The 23,415-nt window shown below is 43.1% G+C and overlaps 1 protein-coding gene across 1 annotated transcript; it reads right to left on the minus strand.

Annotated features, from left to right (window-relative positions):
* Window positions 1-9,065: 9,065 nt before the first annotated feature.
* LOC140455515 (uncharacterized) lies at window positions 9,066-12,620 on the minus strand. The gene is made up of 2 exons (XM_072550457.1): window positions 12,440-12,620; window positions 9,066-11,807 (listed from the first exon to the last, which is right to left on the minus strand). The coding sequence occupies exon 2, from the start codon at window positions 11,483-11,485 to the stop codon at window positions 10,517-10,519; it is 969 nt and encodes a 322-aa protein (XP_072406558.1). The 5' UTR covers window positions 11,486-11,807; window positions 12,440-12,620; the 3' UTR covers window positions 9,066-10,516.
* Between the last annotated feature and the right edge of the window lie 10,795 nt (window positions 12,621-23,415).

Below are 23,415 nucleotides of genomic sequence, written 5' to 3' on the forward strand. Positions count from 1 at the left end.
GATGGTTACACAACATTCAGCACCATTCAGCAGTCCATGTTCAAATGCAACAAGAATTGGACAAGTGGCAAATAATACTCACATCACAAAAGTGCCAGTCAATGGCCATCTCCAAAACAATAGAATCTAACCATCACCCCTTAACATTCAATGGTGTCACCATCACTGAATTCCCCACTATCATTATCCCAGGGGTTACACTGACCAGAAACTGCACTGAACTAGTGAAATAAACGCTGTGATAACAAAAGCAAGTCAGGGTTAAGGACTTTTGCAGCATATCACTCAGCTCCTGACTCCACAAAGTTTGTCCATCATGTATAAGCCACAGGTCAGAAGAGTGATGGACTACTCATCTCTTGCCTGGATGGGTGCAGCTCCAACAAAACTCAAGAAGCTTGACACCATCCAGGACAAAGCAGTTTTTGATTGACAGTGCAATTACAAACATTCACTCCCTTAACCACCGAAGCTCAGTAGCAGCAGTGTGTACTAGATGAACTTGAAATTCCTTAGAAAACACATTCGGAACCCATGATCATTTCCATCTAGAAGGATAAGGGGAGCAGACACACTGGAACACCACCACACTTGCAAGTTCCCCTCCAACCAATTATCTTCCTGAAAAATATCGCTGTTGTTTCACTGTTGCTGGGTCAAAATCCTGGAACTCCCTGCCTAGCAGCATTGTGGGTTGACGTACAGCACATTGACTGTAGTGCTTCAAGAAAGCAGCTCACCACCACACTCTCAATGCTGGCCCGTGTGTGAATAAATAACAAATACAAAAATTCTTCCCATATCTGCATCTTCGCATGACCTTGCAGTATCATTGTCTCTCCTCTCCATACTCCTTTCAATCTCTCCCCACTCTATTCCCATCTCCCAATCTCACTCTGACTCTTTGTGGCCTCCTTCTTGCCTCTACCACCCCACAGGTTCCAGTGCGCAGAAGGTTGTCTTTGGAAATGTCAAAATCTCACTCTCCCTTTCATTACTGGCGAAACATCAACTGCTTCTCATTTCCCATCTTCATTCACCCCTTTCAACCTTCACTCTCTCACCCCCTGCTCTACTGCCTCTCTCTCGCTCCTGTAGCCACACCTTCAGTTCGTGCTCCGGGTCCCTCCACTCCCATGGTCCCTCCTGGCTTCCATGCCATTGCTTCCAATCCTCTATACTCTCAGCTGACCACCACCACCATCACTTTCCCCCCCTCTCCTCTCAGCCCTCTGTTCTCTGTCACCCGCAACACTAGTCCCTTGGCCCATATAACTGCCCCCCCCACTCTCCCCGCCACTCTGGCTGCCCGCTCTTCTGGTTCACACTCCAAGTTCATAACTCCCTATTCTCTGCTCCCAACTACAAAGGCTCTTAATTGCAAATAACCTTTGAGACCAGTTGTGACCAAAACATGCAACAAATCTGAACCAATTAAACAGCAAATTCTACTTCAAAGACATTGTTTGATACAATGACATTGAACAAGTTCATCAATCAGATTTACAACAAAGACTGTAATGCGCAGAATATCCTTGAATGACTGTATAATATCTTGTGACATCTATTGCAGTGAATACTATATTATTCAAATTATTGCTGCCCAAAGAAACTGTAGGATCTAACATTCCCCCCCAGCTCAAAATGTTCTCAGTAATTATCGGTTAGGCAAATGTATTAATCTGGATAGAGAACTGGTTGGCAGGAAAAAAAAGAGTTGGAACAAACATGTCCCTTTCAGAGTGGTAGGCAGTGACGAGTGGGGTTCTGCAGGGTTCAGTGCTGGCATATCAACTATTCACAATATACATTAATGATTTGGACAAAGGAACTGAATGCAATATCCCCAAATTTTCAGATGACATTAAGCTGAGTGGCAGTGTGTGCTGTGAGGAGGATCCTCAGAGGCTGCAGGGTGACTTGGACACGTTGACTGAGTAGGCAAATGTTTGAGAAATAGAATATAATGTGGATAAATGTGAGCTTATCCACTTTGGGCTGGATAAACAGGAAGGCAGATTATTATCTGAAGGGTGGCAGTTTATACAAAGGCGAGGTACATTGAGACCTGGATGTATGATGGAACAGTTGCTAAGGGTTGACAGGTGCAGCGGGCAGTGAGAAAAGCTAATGGTATGCCGGCCTTCATAGAGAGAGAATTTGCGTATCAGAGTAGGGGTGTTTTGCTGCAGTTATACAGGGCCTTGGTGAGGCGACACCTTGAGTATTGTGTGTAGTTTTGGTCTCCTAGTCTAAGGAAGGACATTCTTGCTATTGCAGGAGTGCAATGAAGGTCCACCAGACTGATTCCCGGGATGAAAGACTGAATCAACTGGTCTTGATTCACTGGAATTTAGAAGATTTGGGGGGGGAAGGGAATCTCAGAGAAACATACAAAATCCTGATGGGACTGGTTAGGCTACATGCAGGAAGGATGATGTTGGGAAAATCCAGAATTAGGGATCACAGTCTAAGAATAAGAGGTAGCATTCTGAAAGCTAGTACTTCCAAATAAACCTGTTGGATTTTAAAAACTTTTTCCACCCCAGTCGAACACCGACAACTCCACATTCAGAGCTGAGATGAGGAAGAATTTCTTCACTCAGAGTTGTGAATCTCTCACATTCTTGACCATAGAAAGCTATTGGGGCCAATTCATTACATATATTCAAGGAGTTCGCTGCGGCCCTTGCGGCTAAAGGGTTTTCAAGGGTATGGACAGAAAGCAGGATGGAGATACTGAAATTTGCATGATCATATTAAATGGTGGTGCAAGGCTCAAATGTAGTGAACTTTAAACTTTTAGTGAATACTTCAGAACCGATTAGCAACAGACTCAACATTTCAGGAAATCCAAATGTGACAATGTTAAAATGTTCTGTGCAACTCACCCAAAAATCAATTTGTCCTGTAATTAGTGTTAAAATGTTTTTTTTTAAAACACAGACAGCAATATCTCTAATTAGAAAAAAAGTCAACATTTATCAGCTTGTCCTAAAGTCTTGTCAAAACCTTCAGAAATGTCAACGGTATTGCAGCAAAAACTCACGTAAAATGTTGGTGACATTTTCACTGGTAGTGCCTTCCTGTGTTTGATGGAGGGAGGGACAGACCATCTCCTCAAACATGACGGAATTACAGCCCCAAACCCAGAAAGCTCCCCCTTTACTGAGGTTGTTTAAAACCCCCACAGGACCTCAGCTCAATTCACCCAAACCGCTCACGACTCCGCTCCGAACTACATTACCCATGCTGCATATGGGCAGCGCACCGGCGCAGTGAAGGGCTATGGTATAGAATGGTGTGAGCCAGCCCGCGGTACCTATTGGGAGCTGTAGTTCTTACCCGGGCTGCGGCAGTTGGCGCCCCGCGTGCAGGAGTTCAAAAGTGAGACCGCGCGAGGCCGGGCCATTGTCACGTGGCGGTGCTGGACTTGAAGGTGCCGGCCCCTATCGGCGGGAACCGGGATCGCCCCTGACTTATTTCGCGAATAAATCGAAACCCTCCTCTGCTCTTGTTCACATTACCACTTCGAAGTTGCATGAAAATGACTATCGATTCTGTACAGTCCACTTTGATCAGCTTCCTGCTTCATGTAAAAAAAATCTTGGAAATAAACATCTCACGTGACGTTTATTCATACAGGGGTCAAGATTACAGTGGTAAAGACACAATGTGAAGGGCTGAATGACTTTCTCCTGTTCTCTGTTACTCTGGTGTAGTTGGCTTAATGAAGCTGTTCACTGAGATGGGAGTAAGGTGACACAGGGAGTGGTTAGTGCCTATAAATCAGTCTGACAGTGACAGTGGAAGGTTCAATCCAGTCAACTTATTGGATGGGTTATGTAAAAAGTAACAATGCGCAGAATTATAGGGAAAAGGCAAGTGAAGGACACTGAAAAAGACACTCAGCTTGGAGAGCTTGCCCAGATAGGTATCTGTGTGGCCTCTATCTGCTCTGTGACAATTCTGTGACAATGGGTAGAATCAGTTTGAACCAACAGAATGTGGAGTCAGGCAAACTTCATATTTACACAACAAAATGGAAGATCTGTTAATGACATTCTGTATAGTACACATCACAGTGAGGACAATGCTATCTGAATCAGCATGGGGAAGTAAGGTGTTCTGTGGATCGAACATAGTGCATTTTACTGCTCAGGACATTCCAGAATGAGAGAACTGGAGAAGGCCATTCAGACTATGATATCTGTGACAGCTTTTGCAGGATGACAAAAGGTGTTTGAAAGCAAAAACACATGGCTTCCACAAGCTGCAGTTTGTATCCAAGCTGGAATGAAAATCATTTGACAGATTTAGTCATAGAGTTGCACAGCACGGAAATAGACCCTTCAGTTCAACTCGTCCATGCCGACCAGATATCCTCAATTAATCTAGTCCCATTTGCCAGCACCTGACCCGGATCCCTGTAAACCCTTCCCATTTATACACCCATACGGATGCCTTTAAAATGTTGCAATTGTACCAGCCTCCACTACTTCCTCTTGCAGCTCATTCCATTCACACACCACCCTCTGCGTGAAATGTTTGCTCCTTTGGTCCCTTTTAAATCTCTCCCATCTCACCCTAAACCTATGGCCTTTAGTTCTGGACTCCAGGAAAAAGACCTTGTCTATTTACCCTAACCGTGCCGCTCATGATTTTATAAACCTCTATAAGGTCACCCCTCAGCCTCCAACACACCAGGGTAAACATTCCCAGCCTATCCCACCTACTCCAGAAGTGAGTCTCATAGTCTGATTAAAAATATCTAAAAGTCAAGGCTGACACTCCAGTGAAGGCATGCTACATTGTTGTGGTGCAGTGTTGGTGTCCCCACATCTGCACAGTGCTAGATAGCTGGGTTCGATTCCAGCCCTGGATATTTGTTTGTGCGTGGAGTTTGCATAATCTCCCTGTGACTGTGTGGATTTCCTCTGGGTGCTCCAGTTTCCTCCCACAGTCCAAAGATGCGCAGGTTTGTAAATTAGCCATATTAAATTGACCATGGTGTGGAGGCTAGATGGTAATGGGAGAAGGGAGGGTTGGTGTCGGCTGAATGGCCTCTTTTCACACTGTAGAGAATTTGTGATTGTGTTGACATCAATCTTGATCACCTACAGGAGTAGGTTCTGCATGCTTTTCTGGAGTTTTGACAATTTTGCCCATCTCTCTCTCTCTTTCTCTCTTGCTTCTGAACACATTAGAGAATGAAGAACCTTTTGATATTCCCTTGACTGTCTCCCAACAGTCTGCTGGAGAAGCAAAAAGGGTTTTGTGGTTCTCCAACTTGTGAGATCCCTTTTGAGCTCCTCTATGTGTTCAAGGGTGAAAGGTTTCTTGTTTAGCTTCCACATTCCCTTGCTAGCCCATGGGACATCCTGTAGGTGACAGTCAGCCAGCAGTCAGAGGCTGTGGTCAGAGATGTTGGTGGATCTGGCTAAGAATGCTCAGGACACAAACAGGAAATCTATCCTTGAGCAGATAGACCTGTCTGGCTGCAACCAGGTGCATCTACGCTGCATTTCATTTGCAGGCAGACTAAAGATGTCATGCAGCTTGGCGACTTTAAATGTTCCATTCAGTGACATCCAGTTTGCTGTCAGGTCCTCCTGATGTCCATCCATATCGATGATGTAGTTGAATTCTTTGGCCAGAATGACTGATGTGCATGTCAACAGCAGCAGTGGGAGCTGCTGGACAGCCAGCTACTCACTCTTTAACACCAGCGTGTACACATTAATTAGTCTCAGGGAGCGTTTCTGTACACAACGTCTGCTGCAAGGAGGCACCCGCCTACCACCTCCTTAATGGCATGGTGGCACAGTGGTTAGCACTGCTGCCTCACAGCGCCAGAGACCTGGGTTCAATTCCTGCCTCAGGTGACTGACTGTGTGGAGTTTGCACATTCTCCCCGCATCTGCGTGGGTTTCCTCCGGGTGCTCCGGTTTCCTCCCATATTCCAAAAATGTGCAGGTTAGGTGAATTGGACGTGCTAAAAATTGCCCGTAGTGTTAGGTGAAGGCGGTAAATGTAGGGGAATGGGTCTGGGTGGGTTGCGCTTCAGCGGGTCGGTGTGGGCTTGTTGGGCCGAAGGCCCTGTTTCCACACTGTAAGTGATCTAATCTAAATTAACCTTGGAGGTGATGAAGTTACCTCTTCACAGCAGAATACTAAGGCCAGAGTAATGGCAAGCGCTTCACCCCATTCAAATCAAAGGCAAATGGGCCAACAAGCACAACCAATTCCTACAGCTGCTTGGGTTTGGTTTCCCAAACTCCTGCAGTGTCAGGACGTCCACTTTAACATTGGCATGTGTAAATCTTTCAGTTTGCTGTTGGGACGTGTTAAGATAGAAGGCACAGTGGAGAGAAATTGCAGTCTGTTCAGGCAGCTAGGTTAGTATTCTCGGGTGACCTTCAATACTGTGTGGGTGCGATCAATCACAGTCAGAACTTTGGGGAAGCAGCTATTCAAGAAAATTCCAGTAAGCACTGCCATTGTGACATTAAATGTAACAAAGCCATTTATGCAACAAAGCAATTTACAACAGAGCTTCAGTGAATAGTGAATGAAAGTAGAATAATCCATCAGCAATACTGATTGAAGATGATCTCTTAAAATGTCCATTCCTCTTGACCCCTGAGGCTTTAAAACCTTTCATAGCTTCAGAAACCTCCAGACACAACACCACTGACATTTACAGCTCTCACGAGTTGACAATGTGAACCAAACCAAATTTTCAGGCTGCCAGTTTACATGGGGGAAACCATTCCGCACCCAGCCTTTGGAATGCAACCCTTAGCTACTAAATCTAATAGATTGAAATTTCATAAAGTTTTGTCAGCTGCAGTCTATTATGGCTGAGTGAGAAGATTACAGCTTAATGTCTCAACCCAGAGTCTTGAACGTTGTGCCTGAAATACCAGTGCAATACCGAGGCAGTGCTGCATGGTTAAAGAAACAATTAATTTTAATCGAAGGTACTGTCTGCCCTCTCAGGTGAATGTAGAACATCTCTTGAGACTAGAAGTGCAGAGAGTATATCCCCAATAACCTGGTCAGTGTGGAGCCCACGATCAATCACAAAATCAAATGATCTAGTCAGTATCACATGAATGTTTTTGGGAGCTTGCCTTGTGAAAACAGGCTGCCATTGATACTAAATTACAAAAAGTGGCTAAACTTCACCAAACACATAATTGTCTGGAAGACGATTTTGGACATCCTGAGTTTGTGAAAGATTTGTATAGGGCATAGCTGGACAATTCTTGGGTAGATGCCAGTGCTGTCACTGAGTGGCACAGCAGTTCTAGATCTTGACTAATCCATATTACAGCTGAGACACAGCCCTTGCTGTGGTCTGGAAAATTTCTTGGTATTATGTGGAGTGAATCAAATTGACTGAACACTGAAGTAAAAGCAAAATACATTTTGATGCTGCAAATCTGAAATGAAACTGCTGGAGAAACATAGCAGGTCTGGCAGCATCTGGGAGGGAGAAAGAGAGTTAAAGTTTCAAGACCAACATGAGCTCTTCTGACCCAGTTCTGAAGTAGTCATATCAAATGTAAGGCATTCAATGTTTCTGTCTCAATTGGTGCTGCCAGAATCACTGAGTTTTCAGTGATTTCTCCAGAATTTTCTGCTTTTTCTTGTTTTATGACAAAAGACGGATATCTCTGAAAATAGGTTCATCAAATTTGGGTCAGTAAATTCGCAGATGATACGAAGATAGGTGGAGTTGTGGACAGTGAGGAGGGCATTTGCCATTTGCAAAGGGACTTAGATATGATGCAGAGCTGGGCTGAGGAGTGGCAGATGGAGTTCAACCCTGCCAAGTGTGAGGTTGTCCATTTTGGAAGAGCAAATAAGAATGCAGAATACATGGTTAATGGTAGGGTTCTTAGTCAGGTGGAGGAACGGAGGGATCTTGGGGTCTATGTACATAGATCTTTGAAAGTTGTCACTCAGGTGGATAGAGTTTGTAAGAAGGCCTATGGTGTATTATCGTTCATTAGCAGAGGGATTGAATTCAAGAGTCGTGAAGTGATGTTGCAGCTGTACAGGACTTTGGTTAGGCCACATTTGGAGTACTGTGTGCAGTTCTGGTCGCCTCACTTTAGGAAAGATGTGGAAGCTTTGGAGAGGGTGCAGAGAAGATTTACCAGGATGTTGCCTGGAATGGAGAATAGGTCATACGAGGATAGGTTGAGAGTTCTCAGCCTTTTCTCGTTGGAACGGCAAAGGATGAGGGGTGACTTGATAGAGGTTTATAAGATGATTAGAGGATTAGATAGAGTAGACAGTCAGAAACTTTTCCCCCGGGTACAACAGAGTGTTACAAGGGGACATAAATTTAAGGTGAAGGGTGGAAGGCATAGGGGAGATGTCAGGGGTGGGTTCTTTACCCAGAGAGTGGTGGGGGCATGGAATGCGCTGCCCGTGGGAGTGGTAGAGTCAGAATCATTGGCGACCTTTAAGCGGCATTTGGATAGGTACATGGATGGGTGCTTAATCTAGGATAGAAGTTCGGCACAACATCGTGGGCCGAAGGGCCTGTTCTGTGCTGTATTGTTCTATGTTCTAAAAAGAGACTGCTATGACCAACATATGACAGCAATATGATCGACTCTCAACTGTCTTCTGAAATAACCTAGCAAGCCATTCAGTTCAAGGGCAGCTAGGGACATGCAATAAATGTTGGCCATCCATTGACTTCAACATCCCATGAGTGAATAAAACAAAAGTCCGCTTGACACTTACAGTTGAAAATGCTTCAATGCCACCTCAGAGCTCCTCCATCACTGAGCTGACAGTTCACTGACTGACAGGTCAATAATGATCAAAATCATCAACCCTTTGTTATCACTTTTCGCTCAAATCTGGCAGCATTCTACACTGGCAATGGTTCCATGGTCATCTTAAGACTCTTATTTCCAGATTATGATTGAATTCAAATACCACCATTTTCCATGGTGGAATTTGAACCCAGGTCCCCACAATATTACCCGAGTCTCTGGATGAATTATCTCGCAATAATATCACTCGGGCCATCACCAACCTTCACCTGGTTCATGGATCATTTTTATTGCCAATCAAATGTACAGAAAGAATACAATTCAACATATCAGGTACCGGGTAAAGCGGGAATAGTGGGACTAGAGATCTTTGTCATAACAGTAACTGCCTATGCAACGACTTTGGAAAATGCAGTAGTGGTTTTAGAAGCACACTTTGAATTATCCCATGGTCAGACAAAACTTTCCCTCTCCCAAACAACTCCTGTTTAAAATGTTCATGATCAAAGGTCCCTCTTTCTGAATCAGTGTAGAACGTTGTTTGGTTTGTGTAAACAATCTTGATACAAACACAATGGATTGTCCTCACTGCATGGGAGTTACTCCAAGTCCTTCTTTTAGAGACATCACACTGCAGGTTGACTCTGTTGTTGACATCATAATCCCTCAGCACTGGTGATGTCATCACTAGTTTGATGGGAGTGAACGCTGCTTCTTGTTCTGTGTCCCAGTCCCACTGAACATCCTGCAGTGAGCTGATTAGAAACTTCTATACTTGAAGTGATCCTCTGCAGGACCCTTCGTCTGGTGATGTTTGGTGATCTGGTCAAAGATGCATTGATCATCTTAAAATTATTGGCCAGATGATGGGAGAGGTTTGAGGCAGGCTTTGCTGAGACAGACAGTGGTTTGGAAAGACAGTTCTCCTGTGTGAGCTCTGAAGAGTAAATAACACAGATAATTCTCAGTGCAATGCTAGCAGCTGATACAGCTCGTAAGTCTTTGTGGAAACATCGATGTCTGGTGAGAGTTAGGAAGAGCTGAAATAAACCTGGTGCACAACACACTAGGTTCCTTGTTTGAATCTTGTGGATTTCAATGTGTTTGATGAAAGCTTGATCACAACCTTCACACTTGAAGTGTTACTCTCCCAGTGTAAGTATGTTGATGACTGTGAAGAACTGATGAATTCAATAATGATTTGATACACACATTATACATGAACGTTCTCCCCCAAGTGAACATGTTGATGCTTGAGCAGGCCTGATGTCTCTGAGAGTGATTTGTCATACAAATAGCAAATGAATATTTTCTCACCTGTATGAATCCGCTGATGGAACAGAAGTCTAGAAGAAGTGGGGAATGATTTTTCACACGCCTCACACTTAAACAATTTGTCTCCTGTGTGAACACATTGGTGTATGCGGAGGTATCCTGCCTGTGTGAATGATTTGTCACACACTTCACACCTGAAGGGTTTCTCTCCTGTATGAATATGTTGGTGTGTACGGAGGTATCCTGCCTGTGAGAATGATTTGTCACATACCTCACATCGGAATGGTTTCTCTCCTGTGTGGACACGATGATGTAAGCGGAGGTTTCCTGAATGTGAGAATGATTTTTCACATACCTGACATCAAAATGGTTTCTCCCCCGTATGAATCCTCTGATAGATCAGGAGTCCCGACGAAGTGGGGAACAATTTGTCACGCACCTCACACATAAACAATTTCTCCCGTGCGAATACGTTGGTGTACGCGCAGATATCCGGACTGAGAGAATGATTTGTCACACACTTTACAACTGAAGGGTTTCTCTCCAGTGTGGACACGTTGGTGTGTGCGGAGGTTTGATGATGATGAGAATGATTTGTCACACACTTCACATCGGAATGGTTTCTCCCCTGTGTGAATTCTCTGATGGAGCAGGAATCTTGATGTAGTGGGGAATGATTTATCACACAGCTCACACTTCCACAACTTCTCTCCTGTGTGATTACGATGGTGTACATGCAGCTGTCCTGACGGTGAGAAGCATTTGTCACACACCTCACATCGGAATGCTTTCTCCCCTGTATGGATTCTCTGGTGCATCAGAAGTCCTGATGAACTTGGAAATGATTTATTGCACACATCACACTTAAACAGTTTCTCTGCAATGTGGATGCTTTTGTGACCGCGGAGGACTTCTGCTTGTGAGAATGATGCATCACACACCCGGCACTTATACAATTTCCGTCCTGTGTGAATACGTCGGTGTAAGCGGAGGTTACCTGATTGTGAGAATGATTTATCACACACCTCACATTTGAATAATTTCTCTCCTGTGTGAATACGTTGGTGAACATGGAGGTATCCTGACTGTGAGAATGATTTATCACAAACCTCACACCTGAACGGTTTCTCTCCTGTGTGGACACGCTGGTGTGTATGGAGATATCCTGACTGTGAGAATGATTTGTCACACACCTTACATCGGAATGGTTTCTCCCCTGTGTGGACACGTTGGTGTCCACGAAGCCTTGATGATTGGGAGAATGATTTACCACACTGCCTGCATTTGAATGGTTTCTCCCCTGTGTGAATACATTGGTGGATGAGGAAGGTTGATGACGATGACAATGATTTGTTGCACACACCACATGTGAATGCTCTTTTCCCCATGTGAATGTATGAGTTATTCATCAGTTCTGATGGTTTGTGAAAATCCCAATAAACTCTCCAGATATGGATGTTATCTCCCCAGAATTAATGCGTCCGTGCCAAACCTTCAGAAAGGTTGTTACTGATGGAAGGCTCCACACCACTGACCAGTATCAGATCTCAGATAAGCTAAAGTTCTCCTGACGCAACTGATTTCCAGATGATGGTTTTATTGAACAACTTTTGCTGTGTTGTGCAATGCTGTGAAGGGGCCTGGATATCTCCCAGTTGTGCAATTGTTCCTTGCATGATATCTGCAGTGTCTGTTTTCTCTGTATTGTCTGGTGTCATACAGTGAAACCTTCTGTAAAATAGAAAATGGAAACATAATTTGATTGAACCACCTCTCCTTTGTAAACTGGCTGAATTCTGTTATTTTTTCACACATTCACAGGATGTGGCTGTCGCTTAATCACTCAGTATCTGTTGCCCATTCCTAATGTGATGCTGACCCATTTGAACCATCACACTCCCCTGGAGTGGGGTGAAGGGCAGCAGCAGTTATGTAGCTGTTAGACCCAGAATGCAGCAAAGAAGGAAATGCCAGGATTTTGGCCAAGAGACAATGCATAGTCCACAGGGTGATAACCACTTTCCAACACAGAAATCAATGTTAGTAAATTAGTAAGAATCCTACTCTGCACCTCCCAGATAATTAGACCTCACCTTCTCATATTCAGGAATGAAGCAGCAACAAAACTCAGCCTGGAAATCAGAAGGGAAACGTTTCTAATAAACACTCTCAATATCCAACACACAGCTCCAGTCAAACAGTTCAGCACAAAGCACCGAGTAAACAGCTCTCTCAGCTGGATCTTCTCACACAGCATAAGGGACATTTCCACCCCCTGATTACCCACAGGATAGTCAGACTGCCTGAAGATTGGTGTGGATATTATGGGATACAATTTGTATAAAAGCTGCTCCTTCACTCACCATCTCCTCACTTGGTTTTCAGTCCCTATAGGAAGTGAACCAGCTCTGGAAGAGGAAGAGGAGACAATGGGCAGAGTGGGTGGACTCTCTGATTGACGTCTCTCACAGTCAATCCAAATATTTCTGGAGCAACATGAGTTTCCTGAAACTTGGGAAACTGACCGGGGAAATGGAGGTGACTTTGAGCAGCAGATCAGGTGGAGATTTAAACTTGTCATTGTCCCATCTGAATAAAACCTCACTTGGTGCAGCTGCTGTTTATGTATATCTAGTGTGGGAACAACATTGTTTATCACATTTTATCTTTCAAACTGACAGCATCAGTGTGTAACATGTACAGTCGCATGTGTTTTACAGCCGACCAGGAGAGTAATATCGAACTCGAACCATTAACCGTTTTCCTCTCAATGCTACCAAACTGGTATATTTCTCTTGTTATTCCTGTTTTTATTTCATATCTCCAGCAAACCTTGCTTTTGTTTATCTCAATGTTTGGGACTTCCTCACACCCATTCTAAAGCCCTACCAGCTCTAATCACATGAACGCACACCAAGTCTTTTCTCCATTTACCCCCAAATTCTCAATGTTGTCATTCGTCATTTTGAAGATTTGCAATACGTGACTTCTCAGCCACTTTTCTCTGGGGGCGGGGAAGTGTCGGTCTGTTCAGTCTTTCCTGCTAAGTTCTCAATCTTGTCGTTATCAATGAAGTTGGTATCTTCTTCCATTTTGTTGATGTTATTTTTTCAAGAACTGTGCTCAGTGCTCCGAGTGTTGTCTCACCGAATTCATCATATACTTTTCAATTTTCTCCTTTCTTTCCTCAACAGATAGATCTCAGATGTGATGTCTGATTTTTTTAATATAAATAAGTCAATTGATTTGCCTCACTGTCTTTTCTATTTGATGAATCTGTAGGTCTGCCCTTGTTCAGTTTATTCTTTGGTCCTGGTTGAGAACAAGGACTGCAGGTGCTGGAAACCAGATTCTAGAAACCAGGTACTGGAAAAGCACAGCAGTTCAGGCAGCATCCAAGGAGCAGGGAAATCGACGTTCCTGTCTGACCTGCGCAATTGAAACGATCATCTGGAGAATCAGAAATTTGAGTGACACCTATATTTGGAGGCGTGCGTGCACACTGAAGGCGGGTCAGTGTGTGGGAAAAACTGTGACTTGGATGTATTCCAACTCTGAGGAAATCACATCGAAACGAGGAATGTCGCAGATGGCAGGTTATCAGATTCTTAGATTTCTCTTCCGATCTCTCCTCGTTTCAGTTGAATCGCAAAGAAATACTCATCACCATTGGACAAAGCAGAAGATTATTTGTAAGCGAATGACACGCAAACATCCTCGTGAGGGGGAGCAATGATCGAGGACCACGCACGAAGCGGTTCACCTTCGGTCTGAAATGTTTTGGTTCGGAAGCGTTCCTTTCAGGAGGAGCGAACAGCCGACTCATCCCGTGAAGCATCCTATTGACAGCACAGGGGACAAGAGAGCACTGTTTCCGATTGGTCAGTGCTAGTTTATGTCAATCCCTTGATTCCGTTAGAATACAATCTACACAGTGTGGAAACAGGCCATTCAACCCGTGAAGCCCAATCCTCCAAAGAGCATTCTTCCCAAATACCCCTCCCTCCTTAACTACCTCTGCAATCCTATATTTCCTGGCTAATCCACATTATACAAATGGTAAAATACTGAATAAATTAATATTAAATTGATATTACCAGGAAGAGAGTACAATTTCAGCATACGGCTGAAGAACTGGTGCAGGGTGTGTGCTGCAGATATGTTGATCATTAGGATATCTTCCAAGTAAGATGGGATCTGTACAAGAAGAACGCATTGCAACTAAACTTGAGGGGCACCAATGTCTCGCATGGAGGTCAATGAATGCCACTCGCGAGAGCTTAAACTATTATTGCACATGGTTGGGAATTGGAGGGGCAGGTCAGTAAGTATAGAGACTCGGGAAGAACTCAAGTCTAAAGCAAATGTAGCTAATGGGAAGAGCAGTCATTGAGAGGTTGAGCAGAACTGGAGGCCTGGTCTGTATCTGATTCAGTGCAAGAAATATAATTGGTAAAATGGATGAAGTTACAGCCTGGATGAATGTATGTAATTGTGATGCTGCTAGCGCAGAGACACGGTTGAAATAGGGACTGGACGAGCAGCTGAACGTTTTGGGATATCGAGGTTCCAGACAAGACAGAGAACGACGTAAAAGAGGTTGGGGGAGTTGCGTTACTGATTCGGGAGCACATCAGAGCTGTGTTAATAGAAAACATCCTGGAGGGATCTTGCATCAGGACATTCTGGGTAGATCTCAGGAACAGGAAAGATGCAATCACAATGCAGGAACTGTACTACAGGCTTCTCAACTACCAATGTGAGTTAGAGAATGAGATTTAAAGTCAGATTCTGAAAAGATGTGAAAATTTCAGAGACGTTGAAGGTGATTTTAACTTCCTCATATCAATTGGGACTCCCCCAGTGCCAGGGGTTTGGATGAGGAGCAATTTGTTAAGTGTGTTCCGGAGGATTTAAGCACTACAGAACTAAATACAGATGAAGACCTTGAAGTATGTAGAGAAAGTAGGTAGGAGCTCAAACGGGAAGTTAGGAGGGTGATAAACAGCTATGAAATTTTCATGGCCAGCAGGGTAAAGGAGAATCCCAAGATATTTTATATATATATCAACAAGAGAGTAGCTAGGGAAAGAAAGTAGTAATGAATAGGAAATCCTCAAATGTTGAACAGTAGGACCCTGTGAGTCACATAGAATAAAAACACCAGAGATGAGACCATTTTTTGAACTATCATGTGACATATCCAGATGCAGGCAGTCCTATGACATCCACTCTGCTTCCTGAAGTCGATGACCAACTCCTTTGTTTTGCTGACATCGAGGAAGAGATTGTTGTCTTTACACTGTATCACTAAGTTCTCTATCTCTTTCCTGTACTCCGTCTCATTGTTGTTTGAGACCTGACCTACTATGATGGTGTCATCAACAATTTGTAACTGGCCACACCATTGTGAATATAGAAGGGGTTGGGTTGCAGCCTTGTGAGGCACCAGTGTTGACGATCATTGTGGATGAAGTGTTGTCACCCTTCCATCCTGATTGCTGTCTGAGGGTCAGGAAGTCGAAGATTAGCTGTACAGCAGGGAGCACAGTCCTAGGTCTCAGAGTATGGAAATAAGTTTGCTTGGAATTATGGTTTTGAAAATGATGCTAAAATCAATAAATAGTAGTCTGACATGGATGTCCTTTTCATCCAGATGTTCCAGGGATGAGTATAGGGCCAATCAGATGCCATCTGCAATGGTCCGACTGTGATGTTCGGCAAATTGTAGTGGATCAAAGCAAGTTGGGAGGCCGGAGTTGATGTATGCCATTGTTAACTTCTTGTCACAAAGAGTTATGAGGCAAACTCTTTGTGAATTCTTATGACTATAAAAGAGACATTCTTGATCAGGAAGGGAATCAAGTGTTATCTGGAATGGGCAGGCAAGTGGACATGAGGAGAGTCTGATAACTCATGACTTTGTCGAATTCTGTAGGTTCTGGGGGATGAATAATTACTTCCCATTCCAAATCCTTATGGACTTTGGTCTTATTACTCACAGAACCTGATTCAACAATGCGCCTGGAGCTATTGCATGCTGTTGTGCACTGAGGTGGCTGCCGAATCGACAAGTAGACCCTCTCTATTCATTATAAGTTTTTATCAAATTGAGATGGACTGGATGGAGATACAGATGCTGGGATCAATGCTGGGTCCAGCTCTTTACAACAAATTACAATAATGTGAGGTGTGAGATGGCCAAGAGAGGTGGTCACCAGCATAGCTTAGTTTGCCAAACAAACACAACTCCAACAATGGAAAAGAGCCTTTTTCTCAAAAATAATGTATTTTTTTGCAAAACCTTTGAATCCATTTCACGTGTTGAGAAACTTCATGAGAATGTACAGACAAAACGTTGAGGAATCTGAGGGAGTGCAGAATTCCGCAAATATCCATAAGTACAACCATTCAAAGACCACTTCATTCACATCAATCAGAGTCTGGACAATGTGCATTGTACATTTCGGTCATCTCTGAACCTGTTGAGACCAGAGTGGAAGAAAGTAATCCTTGCTCTCAAGGGGCAGCGTAGGAAGAGTTGAAAAATTAGTTGCTGATCCGCATGTATCTGCTGAGCTTCACTCGCAATACTGCAGAAGATTGTGGAGCAATGGTCAGAGTGAGAGACAAACCACATGAATTAGCCACTTTAGCTCTGTGCATTCATTCGTTAAGGTAGACAGGCAGATTTTTAAATCAGGAAGTGATCAAGTGTTACTGGGAAAAAAAAGCAGAAACGTGGAATTCAGGATTATCAGATCAGCCGCAGTCACATTCAATGGTGGCAGAACACACTCACTGAGATGAATGGCCTATACTTTCTCTTGTGACATGTGATTTTATGTTCTTGTAAAGTAAGTGGAAGATTCTGAGGAGCAGATCTTTCTCAAGAAACTGACTACAATGCTTACTCCACGAATACCCCTGCCACTGCAATAGTTGCAAAACAATTAGTTTTCATCATTGTCGATTTTCTTGAGGCTCCATTGACTCTAACTTGGATTGTTGGAAAGACTCACCTTTTGCTCAGTGCAAATCCTGTGAAACAAGCAAACTCTTGTCAAATCAATATCAATGCACATTTTTCTTTCATTCCCTCACTTTTATCTTCTCTTTCACAGAGTAAATGTTAGTCACACGCGAAATTCATTTTCTTTTTTCGATGAACAACTGTGGACTGAGTGGACCAGAAGCTGAAAAGAGAGGTTTCATCTGGCAGTCCTTAGTTTGATCGCTGGTGATGGTGACGTGTGACAGTGAGCTGAGCTTGCTGATAACTGAATTCAATCTCCAGGATTTGTGGGGAAACCCCGGAGTTCTGTCGACATCAGAATTTCTGATGTACTTCCATGACACCCCAAATCAGCTACCAAGTTCTGAATTTGGAGGAGCTTATTATATTCTCGTCAGTTCTTTTTTCAGAGCAATTTGTGTGACTTTCAGGTACTTCAATATATTTGCAAACAGTTCGGACTTATGACATACATTTTACATCAAATATTGTCTGATATGTTATTTGAGGAATCAAACAAAACATTAAAAAAAACAGAACAAGCAATGGTGCATCAAATCTGCATAAAAATTGACTAAACACAAACACAGAAAAACTTTATAAAATTCTGCTTCACGTGAATTGATCTATTCTCCTACAGTCATCTCACACAGTCAGAACAAACTGCTGCCATCTGTAAGTGTCCTGATGAAACAGTCCAGGAGGATGGAGCTCTGGCTGATGTACGGCCTCAATCAGTTATGCTGTTGTATTCTCCTGAAGCCTGCTTTCCTGTCACTCAAAGTGTGGGCCCGCCGCTGCTGTCAATATTAATCGTCAATAGAAAATTGCATGAACACCTCAAACTGAAGACTAAATACAGGAAGAAAAAACAGTGTTTGTAGACACCAAGACATGTACACTCAGCACTGATTTAAATTGTGTGAACATATACAAAGTTATCCTGAAGCTACAGCACAATTCTCAACCAAACACACAGTCCATGTTCCCACAAACTACCTCACCTCCTGAGGGAGTTTGGAAGTACCACAAGATCTGAACAGCCCATTGTTAACAACCCGAGTTCACCATCCTGTGCCAGTTCTATGAGGCCAGGTAAGCATGTCGGCTGAAGGCTATTTGCCGCTTTAGCTGATGCTATAATAGTAAGCATAGCATTAAATGCATCAGTGAGTTCTGGTGGGACCGTGGGTAGTGACTGTGTCCCTGAGTTGGAATTTCAGATTTCGTGTTGGCCAACAAAATGAAGACTGGATTTGTGAAACCTTCCAAAACAGACCAATGCCATGTGGGAAACCTTGAGAGATTCCTGTTCATGTGATGGAAAGAAAACAGATCCTCTCCCAACACAATCCATACCTCCAGGCTGCAATTTTCACATTGGTGCAGCAACTCAGATCCCTGTGTGCACCGCCATATCCACTGTTATGGTAAAGAAACAGGTCATTTGGCACAACCAATGCATTCCAGAAAGAGGTACGCTGCTGGTAAGATTGCGACCAGATTTTACGGGGGAAGCTTTTTTCCTGAATGCAGAAATTGAACATGCGCCCTCATCCTCTAACATCTGACATAACAGAGATAATTGGAGCTTTCAAAGAACACTCAATAAGTTTTGTGCAGCTGGGTCCACTCGATGGTCTATAATACGAGCAATGTGTTTGCTGACAAGGTGATCTACGCAGAATGGTGCCACTGGAACAAGCCCCTGCACATTTTGTTAGCAGCTCTCTTGAATATTCACTTATGTTAAAAATCATTTTCTGAATATGTTTTCTGATCAATGTTGAGAAGAATGTTATGACATATCTCTGGAGCAGGTGAGATTTAAAGCCAGGACTCGTGGCACAGAGGTACCACCATGCCAGAGAACCCCAGAATGTTTTTTTCCCCTTCTAATCAGCGTGTTCAGAGATGTTCTTACACATCTCTGGAGTAGGTTGGACTTGAACCCGGACCTCCCAGCCCAGGAGAAACGGACATTCTCATTGCAGCATATGGGGGCCAACAGAAATAAGCCCTTGTTCTATTTAATCTATGTTTCTAATCAACTAGTTCAGAGATGACATTACACACCTCTGGAGCAGGGGACATGAACCTGCAACTCCTGGCCCATTGCACCACAAGAGGGCCAACAGGAATGAGTTCCCTTTTCCCCCAATCATCCTGTTCAGAGAAGTTATTACACGTTGGAGCAGCTGGGACTTGAAGCTGGATTTCTTGGCTCAGCGGTAGGGCCCTACCATTAAAGTAATACACTGCAGCCACAGTTATGTAGCAGTTCCAATTGTTCCCTCCCCGCCATATTTTCTGATCAAGCTGGTTAAACATGTTATTACATAACTCTCAAAGATTTAGGATTTGAACTCTTACCTCCTGTTCCAAAAGGAAGGATGCTATCACTGGGCTACCCCGAGAAATGAATCCATATCGGGTAGTGACTTAATTATTTCACATGGACACTGTTTAGTTAAAAAAAAACGCTTGTTTGTTTCAGCCTCGATTCACTCAACCACACATCAAGACACAACTGAAGCGACTCGATACAGAGAAGTCTATGAACCATTACAACATTCCACCATTGCTGCTGAAGGCTTGTTCTTTAGAACAACAATGTCCATAGCCAAGATGTCCTAATAGAGCTCTAACACGTTGTCCACATTTCCTTGTCCATAATGATCAGAACAAATGCTGCCTCATCGAACAGTTTGTTCCAAATATTGATACCAATCTACTCAAAACATTTGATACCATGCAGCACTTACGTGGCAGTAAGCAGTTCACAAGTGGCCTGCTTGTCTTCTGGCAGGTCCAATTAGCTCTTGAACTCTTGCTTAAACATGGAAAAAAAGACATGAATACCTGAGTGGCTACCTCTGATGTCAAGGCAGTTTTTAATGAGTGTGGCGTCAAAGAGCCAATGAAGTCCAAAAGAAAGTTTCCTTTACTGTGTGTTATCCCAAGCAAAGGGGAAATTGCAGGTCAGCTGTCATATTCCCATGATAATTCTGCATGCATTCCTCTGGGTGATATGGCTTAGGCCCAACCATTTGTACTTGGTTCAACGATGAGTTTTCCTCCATCACAGAATCAGAAGTAGGATGTTCACTCACGGCTACACAATGTTCTCACTGTGAACCGCTGTGGTTTAACAGGGTTGCTCATGACTCACATTTGCAGAAGAATAGGGAATGAACAACAAATTCTATTGTAAACAGTAGCACCCGCATTTCATGAGTACATTTTTTAAAAATAAGTGTAAACTAAGGATACAGGTTTGCTGATAATTCTGATCTGAGTTGAAGGAATTGTTTTGGTTGTATTTTGCATTATCTGGTGTGATACATTAAACACTTAATAAAACATTTGGAAAAAAAAGAGTTTATCTGGTAGAATTGGCTAAATTCTTGAAATGTTATTTGTGTGAATATGAGGAGTCAGGGAGGATTCCTCCTCATTGTGGTGTGGACTGTAAATAGATGGAGTAATTTTGCACTTGTCCTTTTTATAAAGTGGATGTTTGAAATATCTATAGGAATATGTTGGTGGATGCTTGTGATAGGAAAGGTTATTTTTTTCTTAAATGTAGTCCAGGATAAGAAAAAGGTTTTCTCTTGAGTGAACCTTCTGTGTTTACTATTTTTCTTGTGTTACTTAGGAGGTAACACAGTCTCGGTTGTGCAGATATCAGTGTCATTTGTTGCACTTGTATGGGACAAGCTGGGAGACCAGATAATCTTTTCTTGGTCTTGTTCCTTTTCTGATATAATTGTATTTAATTTCAATGGCTTAATTGTGAGAAGATGAAGATGGGACATAGACAGCATACAAAATGAATGGCCTCTGAACAATATGATCTCTCATAGAACCCACTGAGGAAGAGGTATTGGAAAAAGCGATTTCTCCAAATAAGGGAGAGGTGGGAGGTGATTAGAGTTTGAGAATAGTCATTGGGGCTCAGTTATTGACTGAGAGAACTCACTGAGTCTCACACCATACAGATCACAGGTGTACTATGTTTTTCTACTTGATCCATTGAACTTTACGCACTGACAGACAACATCAGCTCACAGCATTGCTGTTCCTTCTCGCAGGTTATGTTGTACCCAGGAACATGACAGGTTCAGAATTTGTTCTTGACTGCCTGAACCACCAGGAGAGTCACATTGCAATTGAACCAAACCTAAACTCCCTGTGACTGTCAATGTTCTCTCAGGTAATTGGAAGACTTTCAAAGCGACGACTGTAGTGATCAAGGTTTCACTACATGTTTCTGTCTTTTCTTTCAGAACACGACGATTGTGTGCCAAGCTATCCCTTTTACTATTTATCAGTGCGACTGCCAATATCATAAATCCCCGTGATGAATTACTGAACGTTGAATCAGTTACCTCCTCTTATTTGCTGATCACACAAAATATGCATTTTCTCCCTACTGCCATACATAGAGAAAAGTAACATTGATTTTGCGGCAATATCTAAAAAAAAAACTTCACTCAAATGCCCGGTCACTATTGTAAACCTCAGAGAAATCAGCTGTGTCTGAAATGTTACTCTTGTTTCATCTTCAAAACTTTCATCTTGCCCCAGCCATTCCTGACAATTGTGATTAACGGGTGAATTTTAACAAACACATGTGACACACCTATGTGCTAGAGGTAGGGTTGCTTTGTGAGCTCAATTAAAAGCAATCAAAAACAGATTGAGATCCTTTCCCCCTCTGTGGAAGCAGTGCTACCAAATGGTGAGGATCTACATTATAGGCAACGCACCAGGATTTATTATTGTCACATGTGCCAAGATACAGTGAAAAGTATTGTTTACGTGATAGGCAGACAAGTCTTACCTTTCGTAAGTACATCAGGGTGCTTTCTTGTCTGAACAATATGTAAATAATGGTAGAAAGTTTGATCTCAGCGCAGTTATTTCTCTGCAGCAGTATTCAAACAGTTGGCATCTGTGGAACAAGATAATTTATCTCTGTGCCCCATTCTGACCATGGCGAGGTTTGGCTGTTTTACATTGACTGCGTGCAACCATGAGGAGCAGTGCTTGATGTGTCTTGGTCCTGCTTGTAGCAACGTAGAAAAAAAAAGCAAAATTAGGACGGGTTTTTTTGTGTGGAGATGGTATGAAGTCTGCCTTCCCTCAGACTTAAGACAACGTTCATCTTGTCTGATTTGGAGTGTTCTGAGATGATCTAAAGTCCAATATGTAGTCTGCAGAATCTGAAATATGGAAGGGATATCATGTTTGATGAGTCGTGTGGATGGGTGTTTGTTGGTTTGTTCACTCCATAAGCCTCCTCAATATATTGTGTGCACAATCAATGAAAATTTTCAATATGCAAATAAGATTGAAAAATTTGACTGAATTATTTGTTTTGGAAACCAACTGTTCCTGAGTTAGGCTAAGTAAACGGAATGTTTGGCTGAAATAATAATCTAACATCGACTTAAACTTGAGTGCCTGCTCTTGTAGCTCTTTGTGCCCAGGATTTTGACTTATTCCACTCTATGAGAAAGTATGGTGCTGGGAAAAGCACAGCAAGTCGAGCAGCATCTGAAGAGCAGGACAGTCGCCATTTCTGGCATTAGCCCTTCACTAGAAATTGCTAATGCCTGAAGTGTCCACTTTCCTGCTCCTCGGATGCTTCCTGACCTGCTGTGTTATGTTAGGGGCGGCACGGTGGCACAGTGGTTAGCACTGCTGCCTCACAGCAGCAGAGACCTGGGTTCAATTCCCGCCTCAGGCGACTGACTGTGTGGAGTTTGCATGTTCTCCCCGTGTCTGCATGGGTTTCCTCCGGGTGCTCCGGTTTCCTCCCACAGACCAAAAATGTGCAGGTTAGGTGAATTGGCCATGCTAAATTGCCCATAGTGTTAGGTGAAGGGATAAATGTAGGGGAATGGTTCTGGGTGGGTTGCGCTTCAGCGGGTCAGTGTGGGCTTGTTGGGCCAAAGGGCCTGTTTCCACACTGTATGTAATCTAATCTAATCTAAAAAAAAGTCAAAGAGTCAGGCTTTAATGCAACCTATAGCAAATTAACCATTTAACTGATGTCATCTCGTGAACCCTGGAGACTGATCCATACAGTTGCAAAGAAGGACGTTGTCAGACATTATCAGTGTTCTAGCTGGAGCATTATGGGGCTGATTAGAGGCTGGACATGCAGAGAATAGAATGTAGGATATGGAATTCAATGCAGATTCAATTCTGAGAAATCCTCCTTTTTTTAAGCGATTCAATTATTTAAATATTATTTGGAATGGTCCCATTCTTCAGCTCTTCTCTGATTTTCTTTTTGGGTAACTGCATGAATAA

Source organism: Chiloscyllium punctatum, chromosome 30 (genome assembly GCF_047496795.1).
Source record: "Chiloscyllium punctatum isolate Juve2018m chromosome 30, sChiPun1.3, whole genome shotgun sequence".
NCBI classification, from domain to species: domain Eukaryota; kingdom Metazoa; phylum Chordata; class Chondrichthyes; order Orectolobiformes; family Hemiscylliidae; genus Chiloscyllium; species Chiloscyllium punctatum.